The sequence below is a fragment of the Porites lutea genome, chromosome 1, assembly GCF_958299795.1.
Source record: "Porites lutea chromosome 1, jaPorLute2.1, whole genome shotgun sequence".
NCBI lineage: Eukaryota > Metazoa > Cnidaria > Anthozoa > Scleractinia > Poritidae > Porites > Porites lutea.
Genome location: NC_133201.1, coordinates 8588323 through 8613846, shown reverse-complemented (window position 1 = coordinate 8613846; position 25524 = coordinate 8588323). Strand labels below are relative to the sequence as shown.

The following is a 25524-nucleotide window of genomic DNA, read 5'->3' as shown; positions in this document are numbered from 1 at the left end:
CTGCAACATTGTTAAACATTTGAACCCTATGTTGCGCTAAAAATCGATTTTATATTTTGTTTAAGCAAACTATATATATTATCGAGAGCTTCGCTTTTAGCCCTGGCTAAATCCTTCGGCCTCGGTGGATAACACCCTCCTCGATCTGCAGAATTCTTCCTATCCTACTCAGCCTCATTCAATAATTGCTAAATATTGTGTATTAAAGGTAACAAAATAATAAAAAAACAGTCCTACCCCGACAGGAAGACAATTTGGTATCATTATAAACCGGTGAATATCCGGGACTGCAAAGACATTTATAGGATCCAACTGTGTTTAAACAATAGGTGTTCTTCAAAGGACAAGCGTTTTTACCAGCAGCACACTCGTCAATTTCTGAAATTAAAATAAATATATGCAATCAATATCCTTCTAACGAAAACCTCTGTTTTGCAGATAATGCGCACTTTTACTGCACGCTTGCAACCACGTGACAAGGCAGCCATGTTGGTTAAAAAATTAATACAGAATTTATACGTACAAAAAGAATTTTAATTAGTTCCCAACGGAACCAACCAATCCATCAACCATTCTCTTATATCCAGAAATGCAAGAAAACTAGGAAGTGAGGAAGAAAATTATGGATCATTATGTGCTTCTGGGAAACTGCCTATCTACCCCTCCCCTAAGCCAACATTTTGCCTTAAGTGAGAACTAAGTGTTAATGTTGGCTTAGGGGAGGGGTAGGTGGGCAGTTTCCCAGAAACGTATAATGATCCAAAATTATTTCTATAAGGACCATATGACTTCAAGTAGACAGAATTATAAGGCGTTTAGGGCAGGATTAGGATTAGGGGAGTCACTCCGTGATGTCTTGCACAAGAAACATGAATTTCATAGCAGAAACCAGCATTCCTGGACATATCTATATCAAACACATCTAACCAACCGTGACCGGCGTGACATCAACTGCAAGTCAGCAATTGTACTGTTATGACAAAAAGCGCCTTTTCTAGCTTTGACGTGGACACTAACAATTATCACGTTCTTTTTTCTTTTGCTTTGCATTTTGTGAAGTATGATTCAAAGTGACTACGTATTTTCTCACCGTACATATCATGACCCACCTAGACAGTCGGTGGAGTTTCCGGGCCTCGGCTTGTATCCATCACGGCACTCGCAGGTGTACGATATCGGAAGATTTACGCATTTTAGCTTCTTAGGACAGACACCAGGTATCTCACACTCGTCTACATCTGTGAAGAAAGTACCAATACGCAGTAAAGGATCTAAGGCAATGTTCAGAAAGGTCGAACTTCAAATGGGACGAACCTAATGCTAATCAGCCAGACCAATAGATTTTGTTCATAATCGAAAACTTATTTATTCAGGGAAATCCCGTTAAGGCAGTCGAGGCAGAACCCGTTATAAATAGGAGCCCTATCACTATCAGCATTTGGACCAAGATCATGGCCTCTGCAAAGTACTAAAGAAATTTTTTCCCTTATAAAATTGATTCTTTTACAAACTTCTTAAGAAAGAAACTGTTTTTACAGTACTTCACGCGAGACAATGGCCGTTTTCAAAGTAAGACGTATTGTCTATCTGACACGGTTAAATATGTACGACGAAAAAATTGCATCGTTGACGTGAAAACGACCAATGTTTTCGCTATGATAGCGAAATATATAGGGGCAACAAATGAGAATTCAAATTTTGTTCTTAGGGCTTAAAGGGTTAAGCTCCCTAAATACATTGATAGGATTTTAACCTATAAGAGGTCCGTTGTAGACTTCCACCTCTCGAAAGCTCAAAATACTTGACTTCCTTCTCAGCTTAAGAGTGACAAATCTTCCTCGAGTAGCCCTCGGACAGGTCATAACTTGCACAATGTCATTAGTCGGTTTCCATTTGGCAACAAGTCTATTGGGTTCATCAGTAGGATGTCCTTCGCCTGAAATGAGTTATCAAAATGCAATGTAATGGGCGCGTATAGCCAGCAATTAACTATTTACTCATTACCATAAAGATGATGGCATGTGAATTGCGGATTACAAATCTAAATGAGATGGTGAATCTGATTTAGATTTGTCTGTCAGCAGTTCAGATCATCCTCATTCTAAGTTTAAATTCTTTCACAGGTTAATGTGAGCTAAAAAAACTGGACTGTATGTATTTATGTATGTATGTCGGGTCTTCGTAGCTCAGTTAGCAGAACACTGCAGCGCTGACGCTAGAGACCATAAGTTCAAATCACCTTGAAGCCTCATACTTTCATATAACCATTTATTATTGATAAAACAGGTAATAATATTTATAGGGGAATTCCTGGCCATGTTTTGTCATTACTTTTAATTCATAACGTGTGATATGAGGCCAAAATGATATGGCAAATGCTAATCTAAGGCAATGTCAACAAGTTTATTGGAAAACATCAATATTTATTTGATATAGGCAGATACATTTCCCACTCAAGTTACTTTAACTTAGTATGAATAATGAGGGTTTTTATAGAGGCACTAAACACAATAAGATAACTCAACCTCTTTCGAAGGATTCTCTCCTACTCTTGAGCGACAAGAAGAAGACCTGAGAACGAGGTTGGAAGAAAACAGTGCCTACCTACTCTGAGCTCCAGGCCTTCAAAGTCAATCTTTTTGTGACCTACTGCTGTTACTATACGGATCATATGAATCTTAGTCCTGACCAGTAAGTCAACACTCCACCAAGCCACCTGACTTTCCAAGTTTGTGCTGAATGCTTTGTCTATTTAGTAAACAGTAACAATAAAAAGTTACTCCACGGTCTGAGGGAACTCTCTTGTGATCTGCCCTTGTCTAGAATCTATATATTTTGATGCTGCATGAGCCTATCAATGGCGACCTTCGAAAACAACTAGCTTTTTAAGCCAAAACAATGTTTACTAAATCCAAACCTGAAACAGTTACATTCTAGGGGTTAGAAATTGGCGCTTGGACAATAGGGCCTCTTCATCTCAAGCTTCTCACAAATATCATCAATCCCAAGAGGATTTTTCCTTTCAGTAAGATTCTTACAGTCAAAATTTGTAGCAAAATAGCGATTCCCATGTACAATTGGTGTTTAATAGATTTTTGTATTGGTGGTAACGTGAAAAACTTCTTTCATAATTCATCTATCATGACCAAGTCACTTACATACCCACTTTATGGTCGGTGGCGAGGCCAGCAAAAATATCCCTTGAAGAAGAATAAGCAGTTCGACTTCCAGCTACGTTGACTGAAAAAGAAGTTGTTAACAATGGTTCCATAATACACTACTAGATTTGACGCCTTCTTTTTTACTTGTGTACAATTGCTGTGTAGGTGATTATCATGCATTAGCTGTTTGAATAAGCGGAACATTTGATATGTGCAATAATGATGGTCTTCATAACGTTAGACAAGATGGTTCTGACCCATTCCAGAGTGCAAAAGGACGCCACATAAATACAGCTAAATGGAAAAAGGTTGCTTTGTTAATTTGTCTTTCGGGCATACGGAACAAACAATAATTTACTTTAGTGACCACCAAACAATAGCTTGCCAATACCTAATTCCCAATGCCCAAAGTTACCTTTCTTTAATCAGGTATATCTCAAACATTTCAATGTAATTATTTGTTTAAAATGCAAGACCTATTTATAGGAAACCATTTTTGATGTTCAATCAATTTCGATTTGATATATTTGATTTCATTTTCATCATAAAAAAGGTCATTTTTCTGACAAAATAAAGACCAAGATGGTGTCCTTTTGAACAATGACGTTATTATGACGTCACGTAACGTACAAGTAGTCAACTCAGACAATCTTGGTGTAAGGAACATTAAGTATTTCAAGATATTTTAAAGCATTTCACTGTTGTAATAAACTAATGCGACTGTGATAATTTACAACGGTGTTCCAGATAATATTATTCACTTAATGTCAAATTCCAAGGGAAATAGTTAGGTTTGTTTTTCCGAAAGTCCCGAAATTTCCCGAGACGAAGTCGAGGGAAACATCAGGACTCGAGGGAAAACAAAACAAACTGGTTGCCCGAGGGACCTGACATTAAGTGTTTTGTTATACTTCTGGACTTTCACCTCAACAGCAACAGACGAATAATCAATGCGAATCAAAACAGTCGATTCGGTACTTATAAGAACACAAATTTAATTCTCAAAACTATCGACTCGGAATGATTTAAAAGGTGCTTTCCTTATATTATCTGCATCTTTTTCCTCCACTACTGACTAGCTGCCGTTTCTCTTTTGGGATAACTTTGAAAATCGTTGCTTTTAAGCTTGAGAATTCATGCTTGTGTTGTGGACTCTTGTTGTGTTCATTCCCGAAAGTGAAAACTGGTAGTCGTTACCCGCCTTATATCATGTCACTTTCCACCATGCTTTGATCACGCGCTTGAGCGGGGTACAACTGCTCAAATGTATTACGATCGGGATGCATTTGATTTTATTAAAGGCCATGAGACCAAGAATCAGCCAATGGCTGTCCCTGTTTAGTTGAGTGAAAGTCTAGGAATATAACAATTTAGATTATTTCAGGGAAAACTGCTAAATAGTTCATCAAAATGCACTTGAAACCCTGGTTAAGCCATTATCTTACCTATTCTTGTTGAGAACACTTCTACCTCACACAGTTCTAAAATAACATCTGGATTTGAAGCTTGAATCTTCAGGAACCGTCCAACTAAAGTCCGTTTGCACTCTAAGTAGTCTCCATTCATAATAGGCTTACGAACATGACAGCAGAGAGAATCGTTCGGAGGCTTCGTTCGAAGCTCTGGGAATCCTGGTGCATTCTCACCTTTGTAATAAACCAGGCACTGATGAAACACATCTATGCATCATGCACTTCGTTTAAAACATTTTGTTGAATAATTCGTATGTATTAACTTTATGGTAATGTACTAGTTAGCTATACACGACAGCATTTGCTAATTTTAGTTTTACGTCTTCTCGAGTAAAAAAATATAGGCTTAGTACTTACTTCAGAAATCGAAAAATACAAATGTCTTTATTTTCTTTTGTAGATGTTTTGTTCGTTGTTGCTATTGGGGGGGCGGGGGGGAGGGTCACTGACCTACATAGATGTCAATGTCCTTCAGTCCATTCCATTTGTGCACGTCTGCAAGTTCCTTCTGAAGATAAATAAGCACCATGGCAACACGGTTATTGGGACCCAAGTCGGTTACCCATGATGCTTTTCCTTTGTATTTAGAGTAGAAGCAGGGTGGACCACCCAACAGGTATTTACCATCTGTAGCAGCGTTTGCGAGTGGGTTTCCTTTTGCAGAAAAGTTCGTTGATCCAAGCGCAACATGCTTTAATGCGATGTTCGCTACCAATGAACAATAAAATGAACAATGATTAGGTGCACAACAGGTGCAAAACAAAGTCAGCAAAAAACAGTTGAACATGTTGAACAATAGGTTTTTCATATTGCCTGCTATACGCAGGGGACATTTTCTTTTTTGCCCCTGAAACTATTGCATCCTTTAGCTGCCTAAGGTGATTGCCACCTGTCGATAGAGCTCTTCTGATTCTGTTATTGATGAGGGGAAAACACTTCTCACAGTTACCACCATCAGTGTTCCTCTGACATATAAGGCCCACTTATGTCCAGGATTGAACACAGTCGCAAAATTGGCTAACAAATTGTTTTCGTAATTTTCGCAAAAACGATTTCAATGAAACTGCTCTCAGAAATGTATAGAAGAAATAACAAATATAGCAAGAAGAACAAATTCAACAAGGATTGGAAGCAGTGACAAAAATTTTCTAGCAAATATTTGTCGCAATTTTAGCAAAAACATGATTAATAGAAACCACTTGCAGAAATCTAAGGAAGTCTGCAAAAAACGCAAACGAAACGAGACATTTCATTGCATCAAAAAACACACTGATTAATATCGCAAGAATAACAAGAATAACAAAGCAAAAGCTCGCACTTATAAAGAAAAAGATAAATAAGGTCCTCTGCAAATTTCGCAAAAATCGCCAAAGTGACAAGAATTTTCATTCAGCAACAACAACAACAAAACATGCTAACAATTATCGCAATAACAAGAATAACATTTTTGAGCAAAAGTTCACACTTATAAAGGAGAATGGCAAAGAAGGCAGTCTACAAATTTCGCAAAAATCGCAAAAGTAACAAGAATTTTAATTGCAAAAAGAAAAACACTTTCAAGTGATCGAGTCAATAACAAGAATAACAAATTTAGCAAAAGTTTATACTTATAAAGAACAAAGGCCCTCCAGGAAAAAATTCACAACTGAAGAAAATCATTTGTGACACTAACTTGCAAATATCGTAAATTCAGCAAGAGTAATAAATTTAAAAAATTCTTGACTTGTAAAGGAAAAAAGGCAAAGAAGGACCTCGAGAAGGTCGCAAATTTCGCAAAAATCGCAAAAGTACCAAGAAGAATGGCAAGGTGAAGAATGGCAAGCAGAAAATTGCTAAAGTAACAAGAATTTTGGAAGCAACCGTACAAAATCTATATGACTTGAATCAAAATACTTCAGTCGTGGTCAGGAAAAAATTCCAATTAAGATGCAAAAACGATCTTCACAGAAAATAAGAAGAAATTTCAAGTTACAAGCAACGTTTTTCACGCTCTTACCATACGGTTCGGTATAAACTTCAACCTCACAGAGCGCCAAAATTGATGATGTTGTCTGGATCTTGACGACGTCCCCAAAGTAGGTGATCTTGCCAGAGTCAGATCCTACATTCCAAAGGGTGCCTTTTGGAAAATTGTTTATTACAGCGAAGATACTATCCGCACGCAACTTCATTCCACTATAGCCTTTGATAAAAAACGTTAAAAATAATAAGATAAACGGGGTGTTGTGGAGGTTGATGCTTAAGCCGTGTTGTGACAGAATTGGGTATTGCTCACGTGCTCCTTCATTAGGTCAACGCACCAACCAAATTTTCGAGATACGCGCACTGTTTTTCAAGTCAACCCTACATTGTCTCTCGAATCGTTTTCACGTGAGTCACTTGGTTAAATAGGCCATTTGCATGATGGCGTCATTTTACTGCTATGACCAGGATCCTTCAGGGTTTTGCTTTCTTGTGCAAATGAGGGCTTTTGTTACTTAAACCTCACTGGGGCTACCAAATTTAAATATGAAAAGAAAGCCCAAAAGAATTCTGGTCGTAGTAGTCAAGTGACGCCATCTTAAAAATGTCCTATTGTCGTTTCTTTCTTTCAGTATGTTAGTATGTGTAATCAAATGGTGACGAGTGAAAATAGGGAATAATTTCACGCGCGTTTTGTCCAAATCGTAATAATTTCCCGACCCTTTAGGCGAGGGAATTATTAGGATTTGGACAAAACGCAAGTGAAATTATTCCCTATTTCACGAGTATACCATTTGATTACCTATTAATATCATGGGTGACGAATTACGTTAGCAATCTTGGATTTTTGATACGTTTATCCTGGATCGTATCGATCGAGAACCCTACTCTCTCAAATGTTTAGACCTTAAATTTGACTTATAAAGTTCAGAATTTTTCAGACTTTTTCGACAAAATACCTGTTAGAATCCTTCTTGATGTTCCCTGGTGTGTTCAGGTTTTCTAAAGCGTCTTTTGTGCCCTGACATCTTCATTCACGGCGCTTTAAAACTTCGTCGCCATCTTGACACTGAGACGTACGGAAGGGTTGCCATGGCAATTTTGTAATTTCACATGTGAAATTACAAATTAACGCTGAAATTTCGCGCCAAAATTCAGGAGTAATTCGTCACCTATGATATTACGCGGGTAATCTTTCAGAGGACGGGTAGCTAGCAAACCAAACTGAACGCAAGGTTGTCGGAACAGCAACAGAAGATGTATTCCAAAAATGAACGTAGTTTCCACGAAGTAAAACTCCACAACAGCACGTAACTCGTTAAACTTACACGGCCTCCGCCAACTTGAATTAACTTGATAAACTTACACGGCCTCCGCCAACTTGAATAAACACTGCCTTCGTCACACTTGACTAAACTCGACTAACGTCAACTCTCTTCGCTTGTGAAAACTAGTTAAAACTTAACTCGGACTCGCCTACTTATATACTTTTACAATAAGAATCTAGAACTTTCCAAATAGTCTAATTATAGAAAGATTGCAAAATATACCGCTTTCGAAACGCTTACGCAAGATCCTAAAATAAACAAACTATGAACTCTCGCGAAGCTTCTAGAATGTCACGTTTAAAAGTCACGCAATACAATTTTTCGTAACACAGTATAATGAGGTTTTTATTTTTCTGGATCTTCACAATCGGGGAAAACACCGTATTTTGCTCTGCAGAAATATTGTCTGAGAGAAGTTATAAAGGAGTTAACATTGCCCTAGTTTATAGATACGAACGTGTGTTATGGCTACGCCCCTGCGACCATCAGCAACATAAATTAACAATTGCTTATTTCCCTACCTATAAAAATCTTGAGTCTTTTGAGGTCAAATTCCTTTGATGAAGCAATCTGAACCGAGACGATTAGGTGTGTTCCGTCAAGATGAATCATCAGCCATGGTTTATAAGTGGACACGGAGCGAAAGCAGTTAGCATAATAACCGTCAACTGCAAGCTTTGCCAAGGCAAGGACTTCTTTACAACCTTTGTGGTTGCAGCCAGCGTAATTGTCAACTGGCGAGGAACTCGTTTTACTGTTCAATGCCTGATTCTGTCTACTATATTTGAGCTTCGGTTCTAAATGAAATAAAAACTTTGTTACAAAAAACACACTTAACCGAAGCTTGACAGGCGCACTCTCCTGTTTGTCGAGAACTCCTGCTCGATCCTACATACGTTGTGATGATGCAAAACTATGAGGAGAGAAAGCATAAATCAAACATCGCTGTTCTTTACTGCTTTTTCTTTATCTTTCGTTTTTTGGCTAATTTAAGTGTTGTGTTCTAAGATCATAATTGTGATATCCGTAACCTGGGACCCATTTCTCGAAAGTCCCGGTAACTGTTGGGGCTCGAAAAGCTGTTTATGCTTGCCGCGTTTGCATTCAAGATCAAAGTTTCAATAATTTTGAAAATGGTACTTAATAAAGCAAAATTCACTGGTTTGTGAGCTAAGAACTGTGCTACTATTCAACAGGTTTTGATTTTAAAATTTGCCTCCGGGCCCGAAAAGTTCATGGGCCTTTCGAGAAACGGGGCCCTGGCCCCTTGTTAGAGCATAAAAAATATTCAAGGTGCATAAAGCCGGCATAACACCTTCGATTCAACTGTAAGTGAGCAGTGAGAGGTGCATTGCAATTTCAAAACGATTTTTCTGAAAAAAGCTTTTAAGTGGGAGCGCACCAATAATGTGTTCTGAAAGGGGGGAATTTCGATAGCGGGAAAATCCCGAAAGGGAGGAGGCATAGAGAAGGAGGAAGTACATCGATATGTAATGTACATTACAGATAAGCCAGGATTCCACGAATCTTAAAAGTAGACTTACCTGAAGGGGGATTTTCGGTACATTTTTCCCCTGAGGCAACAACATTTCCAGGGCGTTTGTTCGAAGAGGAGTAGCCATCGTCACACACGCACTGGTAAGAACCCGGCGGAGATGAGCTGCTAATGTATGTGGTGTCACAAAACGAATGCTTGGGACATTCAACTTGAAGCTTGCAGATGTCGCCTATAAATAAGTCATCAAATCGGTCAGCTCTTTGCAATATTTTCAGGCTGTATACATAGAACACGAGCACTACGTGTATAATAAAAACACGTACAAAGTAGATATATCACAAAGATTTTTCCCGAGTGTTACTTTTTAGTAAGGTTTTTGGACGTTGAACGTGTTTGTGTCCAGACGGCGTGACAAAACAAAAATATTATAATAGGTTTTGTAACGGACCTCTTGTCTATACGGAGGCAGTTTCAATTGAAATGATTTGTTTCATTATCCCTGAAAAGCCCACAAGGGAAAAGGATAATATAAGTATTTTACTATCATTGTCTTTATTATTATACAAAGGAAGTATTTTAAAATCACACTACCTTTCATGCGCAGATCTGTTAACTGGCTGCAGTTGAATAACCTGTTTTTAAATTTCCTCTTTCCTAGAACTAAACTCAAAATTCCAACAAATGCAGTATTACCACTGTTTTTTGGACGACAAAGACTTAAGACATTATTGAAAGAAACAAAAACATAAACAAAAGCAATGGATAATGGTATTAATAATAATAATAATAATAATAAATGTATTTCTAGCCTCACTTCTTTTGATATACTCACCATTGTTGGTTACGTTCACTGCATACTTCATCTTTGCGTATATCTCGCTAACAAATTTCCCATTTAAGTATTCGCCATTTTCTCCTTTCCCACAAGTGGCAGTTGCATTTTTCCCATAGGAGTCGTACATCACCGGTATATACACAGCCACGCTGTTCTTGAGACTCTCCGCTTTCGGGGGCAGGTCGACAATGATGTCTTGCTTCTTTAATTTTATAGTAGAACCTTTTTCCAGTTTCATGACAGCCTTGTGATAATCATATCGAAGAAAAGTTGATTTTTCGAGTTTACTGTTCGCGTAGGGAATTAAGAACTTGGAATGGGAGAAGATTGTTGTCTCTGAAAAACATACGGCACCATGTGTTACAAGATGTACGCTGCCAATTTCCCTCATGGTACTGGTAAATACCCGCAAGTAGAAGAGCGTCTACTCATCAAAAGATCCTATTTAAACTTTACGCAGTACCATACTTTTTACAGTGGTCATGACCCAGGGGTAACTACCATATTAGGAACCTTAAAGCAAAAACGACGGCAACGGCTATGAATGATTATCGGGCTTATTTTATCTCTCTTGGCAAATTTAACCTCTCCTAATTGAACCTTCCGACTTTAGGAAGATATATCCTTCCTGAATTCGTTATTCAGGGGCACCCAACGAGGATATAGTTCAAAGCCACTTAACATAGCATTTTTGAACGTATTTTAGTATTTAAACGGTAGATATAGGCATATTTTTATCCTCTAAAAATTTTTCATCTGTTAGGATATCGTAGCTGAAAGTCTGGTGATCCGAAAATTATAGGGATAGAAACTTACCTTCTCGAAAATTTCAGCCAGGAAAAGGCTCCTGAAAATTCTAGGTGGCCTTTTTTAGGGTCAAAATCCGTTAAAAATGGGTAATTATACCATTTTGTAGATGTTCGAAAATCCTAGGAGAGGCAGGCAAGCAAAAAATTTTACAACATATGTTCCGAAAATTCTAGATCTCAAATCGTCTTCCGAACAGATATTTTCCGAAAATTGTCGTTGGGTGCCTCTGGTTATTAACCAACCTAATCACTTTAACAGAAATCTAAGTCGGTTCAGGATACGTAATCTGCATCGTTTCATTTAGACCCGATATTACCCGATCCATAGCCAAGGGATTGTACAAGTACTTACTGTCCACATAGACCTCCACTTCACAGAGTGTCAGCACTGTGGGGTTTGATCCTACTAAACGAATGTACAGGTATCTTCCGAGCATTGGCTCGGCGCAGCTGTAGAGCCAAGGTTCTTTAGGAACGACAAGACCTTGACGGCATATTGGGTTTGAAGGTCGATTATATTCTTTTCTGTTACCTAAAACATAAAGACTACTATTTAGAATTTGCTGGGTTCAGCGCTTGACTTCAAACAACCAGCTGCTTGGAGAACGTTAAGCAAAAAAAAAAATTCCGACGCTGTTTGAGAAATTTAAGCAAAACATTTGCCCCTGAACCGCCCGTAAAATTCCGTGCGGGTCCACGTCCCTTGAAACGATTGTTAAGTCATCAGTTGTTAAACTCTGAACAGTTCTACATCTTTTTAAGAAAATCAAATGATATCGTGACTTTTTAATAATTTTAATAATTTTTAATTTCATAATCTTTTTAATAGTTCCTTGTGATCATGTACTTGGTTTTTAGTGTTGAAAAATGTTTTGTAGCTTTTTAATTATATCTTTTTACACTTTTTTCTTTTTGCAATTTTTTATTTTCCGGACCTCTCTGAAAATCACCCTAGTGAGAGTCTCCTGGTTAAAAATTACTACTACTCATTAACGGTCAAGGCAAAAACATTGTCATCTAACTTGCGCTACGGCAGAGTGAGAAAGATCCAGTCTAGGAGACCAGAATGAATACGAAAAATTATGAAAAGTTGACCCGAAAATTCCAATGAAAATCTTCTTCCATTACCCACTGGTACTTCCATCGATCTTATCCTACGATCTCAAATACTTTCCCACAAAAAAAAGCCGGCGAGGAAAGAAAAGCGATAGAAAAGGAGAGAGAGAAGAAAGCGAAAGTTAAAGTCGAGACTGCTGTGTTACTTTTAAGCCCGCCTTCTGAACTTTGGAGGCTGGCATTTTTCATCTGGTAATGAAGGCCGCCAAATGTCGACTTATACACGGCTTTATGGGCGGTTTTACCTCTCTGTAACAAGACAGTGACCAGGAAACGGCTCGACTAGCTTCCAAACTTCTTTTTGAGCAAACTTCGCAGGGGGCGAATATGATAAAAAGCGTTCACGCCTTAATGAGCATGCGCTATAATTCATAATGATCATGCAGACTCATTACAACTCTATATACGACTCAACGGTCAATTCATTCGTGGACTACCTAATGGTCAATTAGAATCTTCAATAGAGAGTATGTGCCTTACCTATGCGAATCTCCAAGTCTGACAACCATTTGTGACAGCAGTCGTTCCTGTTAGCAATGAGAACTTTCTCTACCCAGACTTTGCTTTCTAAGTCCACAAGCCACCAAGGTTCTTTCATTCTTAACGTTCTAGCACAGCTTATTGCACGCAAATTCCCGTTCCTGTTACCGTCCACAGCTCTGCTAGAAAAAAAATATCCTTCTGTGGTCCGCATTTCAGTTGCCTTTCCAACAGCAATGTTTGTTAACCTCTCAGGTAAGCCTATGAGAAGGTTGTAAAATATAGATTTAGGCAAGGCCAAAAGCGAAGCTCTGCTAACATGAACGGGTGGACGTAAGGACGGACGTACTCAGTACGGACGATTTTCCCAGAACCAAAACTTCTTGGATGCATAGATTACCAAATTTTCTTACCCATGGTGCTCCGCTATAAAGAGTAATTCATTGCGCCTCGCATGCTCCCGCTTTATATTCTGGGGTCAGGTCATTGCTTTCAGACTCTAAATTAACGGTTACACCTGTCATGCTCGCAAACGTTCTTACCTATTAAATTGACCCTTGGCTATTAGAGTTTGTTATACAGCTAGAAATTTTTTTCCAAACAGCGCGAGCTCTCATTGGTTACTTCGAGGACACATGACTTCTAACAATAAAACTGTTTCTTTCCAAATTGTTCGAGCGAATAGCATTGCAATTTCTGTGACGTCAGAGGGTAACAGTGCATTGTTCCCCGCGGATGTTGACCGACAACCGCCGTTACAGCGAGGTTTAATGAGTTTCCAGCTTAATAACAAATCACATAAAGACTAGTCCCTCGGTAAACAGTTAACTTTGTTTCACGAGAATCTCAATGTTTCCCGAGGCGGACATTGAGATTCTTGAGAAACAAAGCAAACTGTTTCCTTCGGGACCAGTCATTCAGTGTTTAATGCTTCCTTGAATAAAATTTATGTATTGCTAGTAGCTGCCTCGTACCCAGACACCTCTCTTTTGATGAAAATGTGCGTGCCTGCCGTCTGTACCCTTCCCATGGTTCCCTGCGGTTCATCACCAGTCACTCGTTTCGCGCTCGCCTCTGCCATGCGAAAAACGAAGCGCCTGAGGAGGAGGCTGTTGCTAGTAGAGTGAATGGTGTATGCTAATCTGGCTTTACGGTAGCCTGGGAAAACAGCCGACATTTCGCGACGCCGCCACTGGTTTCCCTGCGAAATGACATCTAAGAAACGAGCGCAGAAATTCCATACTGATGACGCGACACTACCCATATCTGGGTAGTGCCACTGATTGGTTAAAGCCAATTTTCTCGCGACTCGACCAAGCAGAAGCACTTTCCAGATCTGAGTAGTGTCGTGCCATCAGTATGGAATTTCTGCAGTCGCTGCTCAGACGTCATTTCGCAGGGAAACCGTGGTGGTGTCAAGAAATGTTGGCCGTTTTCTAAGGCTAAACTTATGATCGTCTGCTTCCATTTTCCGAGGGGATGAAGATGAAACTTGAATGTCTTGCATTGATGCTTTGCTACGTTTGAACAACGTGTATCAGAACATTTTTGGATCTGAGTATGTGTGGTAGGCGTTCGACCCGGGGAAGTACTCCCTTATATAAGCCATATGGGTTTTCACAATAACTGAGCGAATCCTCGCGCGCTGAATGGTCGAGAGCCATGGTCTGTGAGAGTATAGTCCATGGAAATGACGTAACATGTCACGCAGTGCGGGTTGTTTTTGTTTTGGTTTTTCATGAAAATAGTTTTACTCCTCAACATGGACAAAGAAGAACCAAATTTCAGCACATGGGGAGACATTTCTGACAGTGAGTTGGTGCCTGAAGCTGCAAAAATACAAAAAAAATACGAAAAACAACAAAAAAAAAACGTCGCAGGAAACAAAAAATAAATGTCGTTGTTAAAAACAAATTGACCACCGACAATTTTCCATGGTCCACACTCTTATAGACCATAGAAATGACACCATAAATTGTTCAAAACTTTGCAGTGAAACCACTCGCCTGCGGCTCCTGGTTCCACCACTTGAGTTTTGAACATTTTATGACGTCATTTCTATAGTCTATAAGAGTGTAGACCGTGTGTTCGATTTCGTAATGGACTTAAATAAATCATTTTTTGTTGCCGTTCTAATCTAAGTGATGATGACATAATTTCGTAAAGGCCAGGTCTGAGAATGGGTATGGAATTTAGAGGCCATGTCTGAAAACGGTTGTGAAAAATGACATTGTTTTGGTCTGAAAAAGGGTCAAGATTTGGAGAACTGCGTGGCACATTCCCACCAAGAATTCCAAGAAGTACCCCCGGCCCGCCACTCGGGCCTTGGAGTTTCTTTGTGGCATAAGAAATGGCAGCGCGATACATCCATTGCATTTTTTTTCCGCGATTTTTGTGGGTACATCGAAGGGTTCATGAAAAATTGTCGTACAATCATCTTCAGTAACTAGAATTAAGGACCAATAGCCGTAAAATGACGCGTAGTAACAACAGCACTTGCGCTGTTTTAAGTTTCTTGAGCGATGGCAAAGGCACAAGCATACATTTAACACCCTAATTGTTTATGGAAAAAAAAACCTTAAAACCAAAAAAATTACCTAGAACAGCGAACATAATGACAAAAGACCAAGGTTAAAAAAATGTATTGCAACAACTATTTACTTGCAGAATACGCTGTAAAACACTCACGTTCGCATAGCACACCGTCCCCAATAAAGCCATCCTGACATTCGCACGTAAAAGAACCAGGTATATTTTGGCATTTTGATGTACGAGCACACTTTCTAGGATCATTGCACTCATTGATATCTGTGAAAATGACAAGAAAAGCCGCCAAGAAACCTTATTTACTTATATCTCACTTGTCACGTTAGTTTGTTCTTTCTTTATAACAGCCATTTCCCATCAAATCACGTCCGCCATGTTGGTGTCTCAAACCCACCCCGCGAGAATTAAACTCTTTTCTTATGCAAACGCTTTATTTTGTCGCAATATATGTATAGCTGCAGGTGAAGAAAGTGAAAACGCCCAAGAGAGCGTTTTCACTTACGTGACCAGCATCTATGCAAATTTATTGAAACAAAATAAAGCGTTTGCATAAGAAAAGTGTTCAACTCCCACAGGACCGGTTTGGGACTCCAACATGGCCGCCGTTTCATTGTTTTGAAACACCAATATGGCCGCCGTGACGTCATGTGAAAACGGACAATATGTTTGCCCTTTTCTTTTGGTTTAAAAACCATACTTTTACAAATAACAAGACCAAATCTTAGTTCCTAAATTATTTCTATTTTTGTGTGTGTGTTATTTTACTTTTTGACGCAATTGGTAAAATATTGAATAGACAATTTTTTGATCGATAAGCAAGTAATGAAATAACCTGAAATAGAGTGAAGATGATGTGAACTACGGAAATACAAAGTTAAATCATAGTTTGAAGAGGAAAGTATTAACTAACTATGGTTACATGAAGATACGATCGTGGCAGTGGTAATTGCAATTTAACTCGAAATATACTTCTGGACTTCAACGGGAGTCGAACCCATGGCCTCTTCGTTGGCGCTGCAGAGCTCTACCAACTAAGCTATGAAGGTCCATACATTGGGAGCCGTTAAACTTCCAATATTTTATTATAGTGTTGTTGTTGTTGTTTGGTTAATCTCTTACTTGCTGTTGTTGTTTGCTTGTCTTTCGATAAAACTCACCTTCACATTTGTTCCGCTTGTTTGGGACATATCCGGTTTCACACTGGCAATAAAACTCTTTTCCGTACTGTGTACATTGACTTTTTGGAGGGCAGACTCTTCCATACCATTTACAAAGTTCTTCCACTACGAACACATACAAAAATTAGATCTCATTTCTGTCTTATTCGATATGTGATGGTGATATTGTAGACTTGGCTATCATGGAATTATAGCTCTGTTTATCGTTTGTTTCTCCGTAGTACCTTCCACTGGAAGGTATCATATATTGCGGAGTTTACCAACATTTTGGTACCATTAAAATATAATGTGTGCAATTAACTGACTGCGATAGTACCAAGAGTTTTGGTGACGCTTCAATAGTTATCCTTAAAACCATGTTTTAATCTTGGCGCAATTGTTTTTGTTTTGTTTTAGTTTGTTTTTTTTTTTACCTTTTGACTGGAATCAGTTAGCGAAAAACCGTCAACACTACTGGATAGAAAGTCTTAAAATCACTAACGTTATCAAGCTTGAAAGTTATTTGTTGAAAGCTAACGAAGATACAACAACGCGAAGTTGCCTCATTTTACAGACGATTGTATGGCAGGGCACTCCCGACTGTAAAATTTCGCTACTTTGTGGTGGGGAGTTGTCACCTTTAATGGGATAGGTTCACGGTTCAACGCATGCTCATTAATTAAATTACTTTTTTTCAATCAATAATTAATTACATCGGTTAATAATCCCACTCATATACCTCAGCGATCTCAGAGTGTATTTCAAAGTAGAAGTGTATTTAAGAGTACCCTGAAGTGGGATGGAGGAGCACTAAAATCGCAGAAGAATTAGTGGATTATGCCAACACTACCAACGCTGAATTTATTGTTGACCCGAAGGTTTTATTCCATGGTTCCAAGGTTGATTAATTTTTTGCACCTAAGTTGATCAAGTGACTGCCAAGGGAGAGTGCAGATTGGGTTCTTTGACAACATTATGGTACGAACACATTGCTTTCATAGACGATATAGCATCTAACGGCAGAAAAATAGCAGTTTGATTAACGAACGTGAGCTGAACTGTGAACCTGTCCCTTTAAACTTGGTAAGTTCACTAACTTTAGAGCGCTCCTCCTAGCGGTGTCAACGGATATTCGTTTACTGGCCTTTTTCAAAACTTGAAAAACCGGTGTAAGGGTTAATAAGTGTTTTTTAATCGCAAGGCAGGAATATGACACTGATAGTTGACACATTATTTATGACACGAACCCTTAGGATGTCGGCATCCAGTTCTATCAGGATCTCCAGCAAGCTTTCCATTGCACATGCAGATCTCCTGTCCGTGCCAACCTTGCTTAAAAAGTGCTGTCACCAAACACACTGTACCAGGCATTTTGCAACGGCCTTTGCAGTCTCCATATGACTCCACTGAAAATTTTAAAAAATGGTGTGCTATTCAACGGCATCATTGTATTTTTGAATGTGGTATATTTTGTTTTGATATTTTTGACTGTTATACATGTACATATTTTTGTATATTATCCACTAGCTTATATTTTTAGAGGACCGTAACTTAGAAAACTTGTAAAAGCTTATTAAGTCTCCTTCTTTATTGTATTCTATTGTATCATCGTTTTCATAATTAACATCATCCTTTTTCGCCATGAAACTTGAAAAAAATACATCCGACTGACAAAATCGCAGCCTCGTGTTTGCGTGGCTCAAACAAAAAATTCTTGATCCGAGCGGTAGAGACTATTGTATAGGTATAAAAAATTAAAACAAGATCTTACATATGCAGATGCCATCTGAGTTTCCAATTGAAGATTTAGGGCAGCGACATGGTCCAGCATTTGATGTGCAGAGTGAGGTCTTTCCAGCGGGTTTCACCTCTGTAAAAATGATAATTAAAAGCCACTAGTTTCAATATTCATTTTCAGTGCAATTAATCCTATTTAGATCGCGATTTTGGAGGCTCCTAAGGACCACGGTGTAGGGAGTTCTCTACCTATAACACTAAAATCACTCACGATACTACCACCAAAGTGACGCAGAATAATGTATAATGTACCGTAAAATTCCCAAAATAAGCCCCCCCAAAAAAACCCTCCGTTAAATCGCCCCTCCAAATATAAGCCCCCCGGGGGCTTGTACTTGGAAAATTGCCCTCAAATACAAAGTATAACAAAGCAAAAACGGTAAATTTACTTTCAACTATATGGCTAGCCCAATCGATTTTGAAACGCAAATTTCCCTCCGTAGATAAGCTCCTCCGAATATAAGCCCCTCCAAAAATTAGCCCCTCAAAAAGGGCCTTTGAAAAATATAAGCCCCGGGGCTTATTTTCGGAATTTTACGGTACCTCATGAGTAATATTATGATTGTAACACTTACGAAAAATATCGTCTTTATGATTCCCGCCCGCACAGGGCAGCGTGTGATTTCTGTCCCGAGATCACAACTTGGAGGTTAGCTGTTTGGATGTTTGAAAGCAGTTCTCAGGCCCCGCCGCGTAGCACCCGATCAGAGCGAATTGAAATGTGTAGCGGCCTAAATTTTATAATTTTGTGAGTGCTAAGAGAGGCTATAACACGTTCTGAAAACATGCTCTAATAGTAAGCTGAGATAAGCCTGTATAAGGCTTTCTTAGCGCTTACAGACTAGAACCTGCGAACTCTTTCTTTGACATTCATTGAGTTTGTGTTTGGGGTGGAAGAAGAAAATCGGTCGCGAGTGTGAAGGAAAGTTTTTTACTGTAATAGTAAGTTATTGCGATATAGATATTGTCAGGGTTCTTTGAAAAATACGTAAATGTCATCTACTGAGAGTTAGCATGTCTCCGGTCCCCGCTTATGCTTTCTGAACGTTCTGGATCTGACTCCTGATTACCTGTGCAACGCTTCGCGGGATCCCCGATGTAACCATCTTTGCATTTGCAAACGATCCGAGTGTTGCGATAATTCCGTGCCATCATGCACATAGAGTGTGGTGATAAGCATCCATTGTTCTCTCTGTTGACATGTTTATTGCAGGGCCTATATCTACCTAGTTTGAGGGTAAAGAGGTGATAACACACAAAAATAAAAACGTCTGTATTTTAAACTAGGTAGAAGCAGTTTTGTTCCTTTAAATTCTGTGATATGAACAACAGAAATGGAGAGCACAAAGGTTTTAAAATAAAAACTTACAAGTTTTAGGGTGATTCGTTGAAAACTAGCGAAGATATACCTCTGCAAGATCGGGTGAAAGGGTAAATAGTGTTAAATGATTTTCTGTGAATCTTGAAAGTAGAAGGCTAAAAGTTTTTGGCTCCTTTTAAAGAAAAAATGTCCAGACAATAATTAGGTCGAATTACGTACTGAAAACATTTTTATAGGTTGTTTAATATTATCACATTTCCTGTTTACTATGAAGTGTCAAATTTGCTTCCAGTCGCCTCGTGTTTAAAACTTTGATTTATCATTTCTGCTCTTTGGATTAAACAGCATCAGTTTAGGGTGCGCGTCTTCATTCCTCCCCTTGACCATTTGGTCCAGTGTCTCCCTCGCTCTCTCACTCAGAGGATGGGTAAAAGAGGGGACCATATAGTTTTGTACCTTCACAGCTATATTTTCCATCTCCATAATGCCAGCCCTGAAAAACACAGAGGTTAAAGAGACACTTTGCCCGTGGATGACACTGTTTGTCTGAGTCACAGTAATAAAGTTTATCACCTGAAATATTGCCTGCAATGAAAAATAATCCATAAGCATCCTTGAATATGACGTCAAGGAATCGACCAAAATGAAAGCTTGACGCTCAAGTGCTTGCTTCCTTGTATTTGCTATCGTGCGTCTAACACAATCGACGTCACAATCGTTTTCCTTGTTCACTGTTCCTTTTAGTATAAGGCCTTCGGAGATATATAAGCACTGCCTGGTCATGATCAACACTCTTGGTGCGAGTGTGGCAGCTTTGTAAGACCAAAATGAAATACAACTGTGTATGGGGCTTTGAAAAATCAACGTTGGCAATAAATCAAAACTTTCCTGCTTTAAGGTGTAAATGTTATATAGTTAGAATAAATAACATTAGTGTTAAACTGTACATAGACGCTACCCATAAAACAAACATAAAACGGCCTGTCTATTTCCAACTATAAAATATGTCAACATTATTATTTTGCGAGGTATAGTGGTAAATTAAAGCTTTTGAAAACAATAGTTCGAAACACTATTCGAGTAATATGATTAGATTTTAAAAATCCAGGTCCGGTATTCAGCTTTTTGAATGAGTCCACTTCACGACGAATTGCAACTTAGAATCCAGGGATCGAATCCAAGGACAAGGTTTATCTTATGAAAAAAGTTAATATTTGTATTTTTTTTTCCTTCCCGTCGACAAGTCAATTCTAACATTCTCAACTACGGAAAAAAATTACTTAGTTGGAGTACCAGTAGCTTTTGGTATTTGCTGTTGCAGGTTGAAATAAAATGTTAAAAAAAACTCTAACTACGTTAAGGGTTATCCTTACCTCCCGCGACACTCTTAAAGCAGATAACAAGGGAGTAATAGAAGGCAACAGAAACAATGATCTTTGGTAGCAAACCCATTCTGGACTAGAGCATTATGTCATTGCGGCAGATTAGTTTCGTCCTGGGGTAGGTGGTGTTAAGTTAAAAATGAACGAAGCCGCATCGCATTGCAACAAAGAATTCGCGTTACACGTCACAATTGAGATAACGTTTCGAACGAGAATAATTCGTTGCGCGCGCTTAGTGTCCTGGTAACTTTAATGGAAACGGATAAAATGATATAAGAATTGTTTCTTTGAAAAAACTGTTCGAAGTTTTCTTGACAATATTCAAATTTTATTGCCTAGATAAGTACGCGAGCATAACAACGCATAGACTTGAAGTGAGCTTTCGGAAGAAAATATTAGATTTATTTTCTACTGTTTCACAAAATGATATGACTCAACCTGAAATTGACAAGCAAGTATGAAAAAGACCGATATATAATTTTCAAATTCATTTTTCAATAACTACTCATATGTCGATGGCTTCGCTCTTTCTTGAAATAAGGAAACAAAAAACTTCATAATATTTCTCATTAATTTATTCATTCATTAATCTATTTCATTATTTATCATAATTAAAGTCTTTAGACTCGTCCTCTCTTTAATTTAATGTTATTCTCAGGTGATTGTGCTTTCACTTCTAAAAGAACGAAACTTCAAACAACTTGTCCTTGCGGGCTGCGTTTACGCAACAGGGCGTCAGAAAGAAGAGGATGGCAAAACGCTTTTGCGTGACAAACGTAACAGGGATATTACCTGTGTGTTCATTGGCATATTCACTTAACATTTCCGTGTTCTAGTCTCCGTTCAAACAACATTATTGCTACGCTCGTCACACAAGGCTTGCCGTTTTCTTTCCCCTGCCGTCTTGTTGCGTGAGTTCATTTAAACAACTTACGTCACAAAAGCATTTTTGCATGTATCTCTTAAGGGTGATTCTAATTTAATCCTTTGTTAACGCAAATGATTAACTTCTATGGAGCGCTAAAAGCGACACCTTCGCTGTGTCCAAAAAAAAATAAAAGAATGCAGAAAAGGGCAGTAGTTGGAATTGCGTTCCTTGTATTGACTGGACTTCTTCAAATAACAAATGGTAATATATGCTTAGCAACGTGATCGCATCAAAAGATGTCCCTTTATATTTTCAGAAATCTCACATAGACGTTAATTCAGGTCAACTTATAATGAGAAATCAGCTTCAAATCGAAAGCAAGCAAATTTCGAGAACTTGGGCACTCGTTAAACACAAGAAAATCTGAAACCTTTTCTTATTTGTTGATTAATTTTTTTACTTTACTTCTTCAGGAAAGGAAAAGAAGTGTAATTCAGACAGGGATTGCGGGTCAAATAAAGTTTGTCAAAGTAAAAGATGCGAATGCAGAAAGGGTTATATCGGTGATGGCATCTTTTGCGAAGGTTAGTTGTAAGGGTTCATTACCTTCTAAAGAACAGAGAAAAAGGGAGAGGCCAACCTTGTCTAATTATATATCCGTACTTGCTTGATTCAGTGTATCTGCACGGAAAAACAACTTCATCTTAAATAAAGATGGCGAATAATTTCTTTTTATGGCTTCGATTTTGCAAGAAAAATGAAAGCACTGCCTCCGCAGACTCACTAAAACTACGTAAATTTTTAACAAGAGAAAAATTGATAGCTTCAAAAGTTAAAAAATAGTTAGAATTAACAATACCGCAGCTCATTTCGTTCGGCCACACATTTAAATGTAATTCAATCAATAGCAAAATTGTCCTCTCCTTTAAGGTTTTTTTCCTGGTATTTATTTTCACGGCAGTCTTATTTCCAAGCAGTTCAAAAGTAGAAGTTTCTTGAAGCCAGAAAAAACATTCATAACAAAGTTTATGCAGAAAATTTTCACGTCACTTGATAGAATGTACTTCTTCAGAGCTCGTCGCTTCATGTAAGGAAATCGAAGATAGCCTTGGATTCTGGTTTCGACGCCTTGGATTCCAGATTTCAGGAACTGGATTCCAGTCTTTGTCAGTGGAATATTGGATTCTGGATTCCAATCGATAGTGGGATTCCGGATTCCACAAACAAAAGTTTCCCGAATTCTGGAACCTAGACTCCCTTACATAGGGCGAGGGCTCGCCTATTCCAGGCCTTCAGATAGTATAGCGCGGCGGCCAGATGATGGGGATCGAGTTAATTTGTACACAGGGAAAACGGGGGGGAACAGGGGGGCGAAAGCGAATCCCTACCCTGCCCTTTTCCAATTCTCCCCTCAATTTTTTTTCTTCGTGAATTTTTCTCCCGCGCCCTCCTATCTGAACGCCTGCAACAGGCTAGGCAAGGGAGCGAGTGCAATGCAAGAGAATTAAAGACGCTGTTGATTGAGGCTTGAAAAAACGCTAGACGAAATACCGGGTACGACATTTTGCGGCAAACTCGGGTTCGACTTGCGCGTACCTTGGATGAAATGGAACAAATGTCTCTAGAACGGGAAATAAACGAGGTGTTATAAAGATCAGTGTTGAAAATGGATATTCTTTCAGGCTCTAACACAGAGTTGAACTAAAGCCTCTTGTGTTTTCTGATCAGAATTACCAGTCAATATGATAAACGTAGCAAAGAACAGACCCGCAGTTCAAAGTTCTATAGAGTGGGGGCATGAAGCTAAGCGTGCAGTGGATAGTAGCAGCCATGGTTATGATGTATCAAGCTGCTCTAAAACGCAAAAGAGTACTAGACCGTGGTGGAGGGTTGACTTAGGAGAAAGCGTTTGGGTGGAGAAAGTTCTTATAGCCAACACAAGAAAAGACTATGATTACCAAGAGTTGTCGAACGTCAACATTAGAATAGGTATGGTTTGTCCATAATTATGTTTGAAATCGCTGAGCGCTATATGTATAGCAACGCCGGTCGCTATAAAGTATAATGATGTAATGACGTTAAATGATGCACGTCGCATTGATGACCGCTGGCCGTTTTATGGGTTTTATGTAAACGGTTTTCTCCATATATACATAAAACGGCCATAAATCAGCGCGTGGACTACACAGGAGAGAAGTAACCCAGATTTTAAACAAGGCAAGCTGTTTTTATTAAAATCCTTTCATTTTCGTAGGTTACAGAAACGATAGGTTTTTCCCCATAAAAAAATCCTTATATTTCCGTTGTATTTCGAATGTTACGCAACAATGCCGATGCTCATATCTCGAGCTTGCGCTACCTGTGACCACATACGCATATGATGACAGAACTGTAATTATGCACACAAAAGGTTTAAGATTTCCAGTGTTTGCATGTCGTGAATGCTTAAAAGCACTTTCGTCTAGTCCTGCGAATTAAAGTATACAGTAGTCTGCGAGCAAGCTCTCCAATTATGGCGAGCGAAGCGAACCGCAAAAGAACGCGTGAGCGAGCGACGAAGCCGCGAGTTGCCGAGGAAACCTCTCACTCGCGCTTTCTTTCGTGTAGGGCTCTCGCGTGACTTCTAGCGACTCCCCAAAATAGAGAGCTGGCTCACAGGTTAATTAAAGACGTGTAAACCAACAAAAGATTATGTAACACACTCATCAACGTTGCTTGAAAATAATGCTAATGACGGAACTCCAAAAATTAGTGAATTAAAAAATGTAGTGTACGTAACCCAGATGATTTTTTCCATCTATGCTTTACAACAGGTGATAACAAGGACTCTGATCGAGTCACGAACCGATTGTGTCGGCAAGGACTTAAGATCCCAAAGGAACCATGGCTGTACAACTGCCCTGAGCCCATGCTCGGCAGATACGTGCATATTCGCCTTGAGAAAAAAGGGGTGTTGACCCTGTGCGAGGTGGAGGTCTTTGTAAACGGTAAGTAAACATGTGATTAAGCACCCAACGTCAACTTTCGGAAAATATCTGTTCGGAAGACCATTTGAGATCTAGAACTATCGGAACATTTGTTGTAAAATTTCTTGCTTGCCTGCTTCTCCTAGGATTTTCGAATGGTATAATTTCTCATTTTTAACGGATTTTTACCATAAAAAGGTCACCTATAATTTTCGGGAGCCTTTTTTCTGGCTGAAATTTTCGAAAAGGTAAGTTTTGATCCCTATAATTTTCGGATCACCAGACTTTCAGCTAGGAAATCCGAACAGATGGAAAATTTTTAGGAGATAAAAGTATGCCTCTATTTACCGTTTAAATACTAAAATACGTTTAACAATGCAATGTTTAAGTGGCTTTGAACTATATTCTCGTTGGGTGCCCCTGATTAAGTAAATTACAAATACCTCGCATAATCTAGGAACAACTTATTGCACTCTCTCGATTGCGAATGAGACAAAAAGATAAAAAATTGCCTATTTGTGGACAACTTTCTTTAGCACTGATCGATAATAAGGACATTAAGATCCATCAACAGCTAGCGACAGCAACAAGAACGGCAAAACAGCAAAAGGTTTAAGAAGCAAAGCAACGACTTTGTACGTGCAGCACACTTTTTTGTACATTTCCAAGCGTTAACAAAAACCAGATCGGATCGGACTGGCAATTTTCCATAAATTCCCGTTTGTTTTCATAGAAAACCGTGAAGAAGACTCCTTGTTAATTAAAATAATGTATGTAAAATTTGAAGAGGTCATATTCATTCTCATATTATTAACCCAAAACCAC

The 25524-nt window shown here is 38.8% G+C and overlaps 2 protein-coding genes and 1 long non-coding RNA gene across 3 annotated transcripts in view; 1 reads left to right on the top strand and 2 right to left on the bottom strand.

Moving 5' to 3' along the window:
* Positions 1-1098: 1098 nt before the first annotated feature.
* On the bottom strand, positions 1099-18233 carry LOC140942374 (uncharacterized). Its single transcript, XM_073391373.1, has 17 exons — positions 18137-18233; positions 17613-17771; positions 16366-16491; positions 15350-15469; positions 12662-12922; positions 11418-11597; positions 10254-10592; positions 10013-10081; positions 9468-9650; positions 8445-8720; positions 6630-6815; positions 5084-5341; positions 4607-4807; positions 3163-3240; positions 2605-2748; positions 1754-1936; positions 1099-1238 (listed from the first exon to the last, which is right to left on the bottom strand). Exons 2-17 carry the CDS (start codon positions 17734-17736, stop codon positions 1099-1101), a joined length of 2868 nt encoding a protein of 955 aa, XP_073247474.1. The 5' UTR covers positions 17737-17771; positions 18137-18233.
* Positions 18234-19238: 1005 nt separating this feature from the next.
* On the bottom strand, positions 19239-20971 carry LOC140934761 (uncharacterized). Its single transcript, XR_012165124.1, has 3 exons — positions 20857-20971; positions 19940-20068; positions 19239-19388 (listed from the first exon to the last, which is right to left on the bottom strand). It is a non-coding gene; the product is annotated as an uncharacterized lncRNA (long non-coding RNA).
* A 2494-nt stretch (positions 20972-23465) lies between these two features.
* The window catches only part of LOC140942270 (uncharacterized), a 32175-nt gene continuing 30116 nt past the window's right edge, over positions 23466-25524 (top strand). The window contains exons 1-2 of the mRNA XM_073391260.1: positions 23466-23722; positions 24547-24720. Of these exons, the coding sequence (XP_073247361.1) occupies positions 23476-23722; positions 24547-24720 (421 nt within the window). The 5' untranslated portion in view covers positions 23466-23475. The remainder of the gene's footprint in view (positions 23723-24546; positions 24721-25524) is intronic.

Bases quoted from the DNA above. Each gene is read 5' to 3' on its own strand.
- LOC140942374 (XM_073391373.1), bottom strand. From the start codon at position 17,736: ATGCCTGGTACAGTGTGTTTGGTGACAGCACTTTTTAAGCAAGGTTGG. The intron at 12,923-15,349 runs GTGAGTGTTTTA...ACCTTCTCATAG, and splicing joins GGACGGTGTGCTATGCGAAC to GCTTACCTGAGAGGTTAACA. The intron at 1,937-2,604 runs GTAGGCACTGTT...AACTCATTTCAG, and splicing joins AGGCCTGGAGCTCAGAGTAG to GCGAAGGACATCCTACTGAT.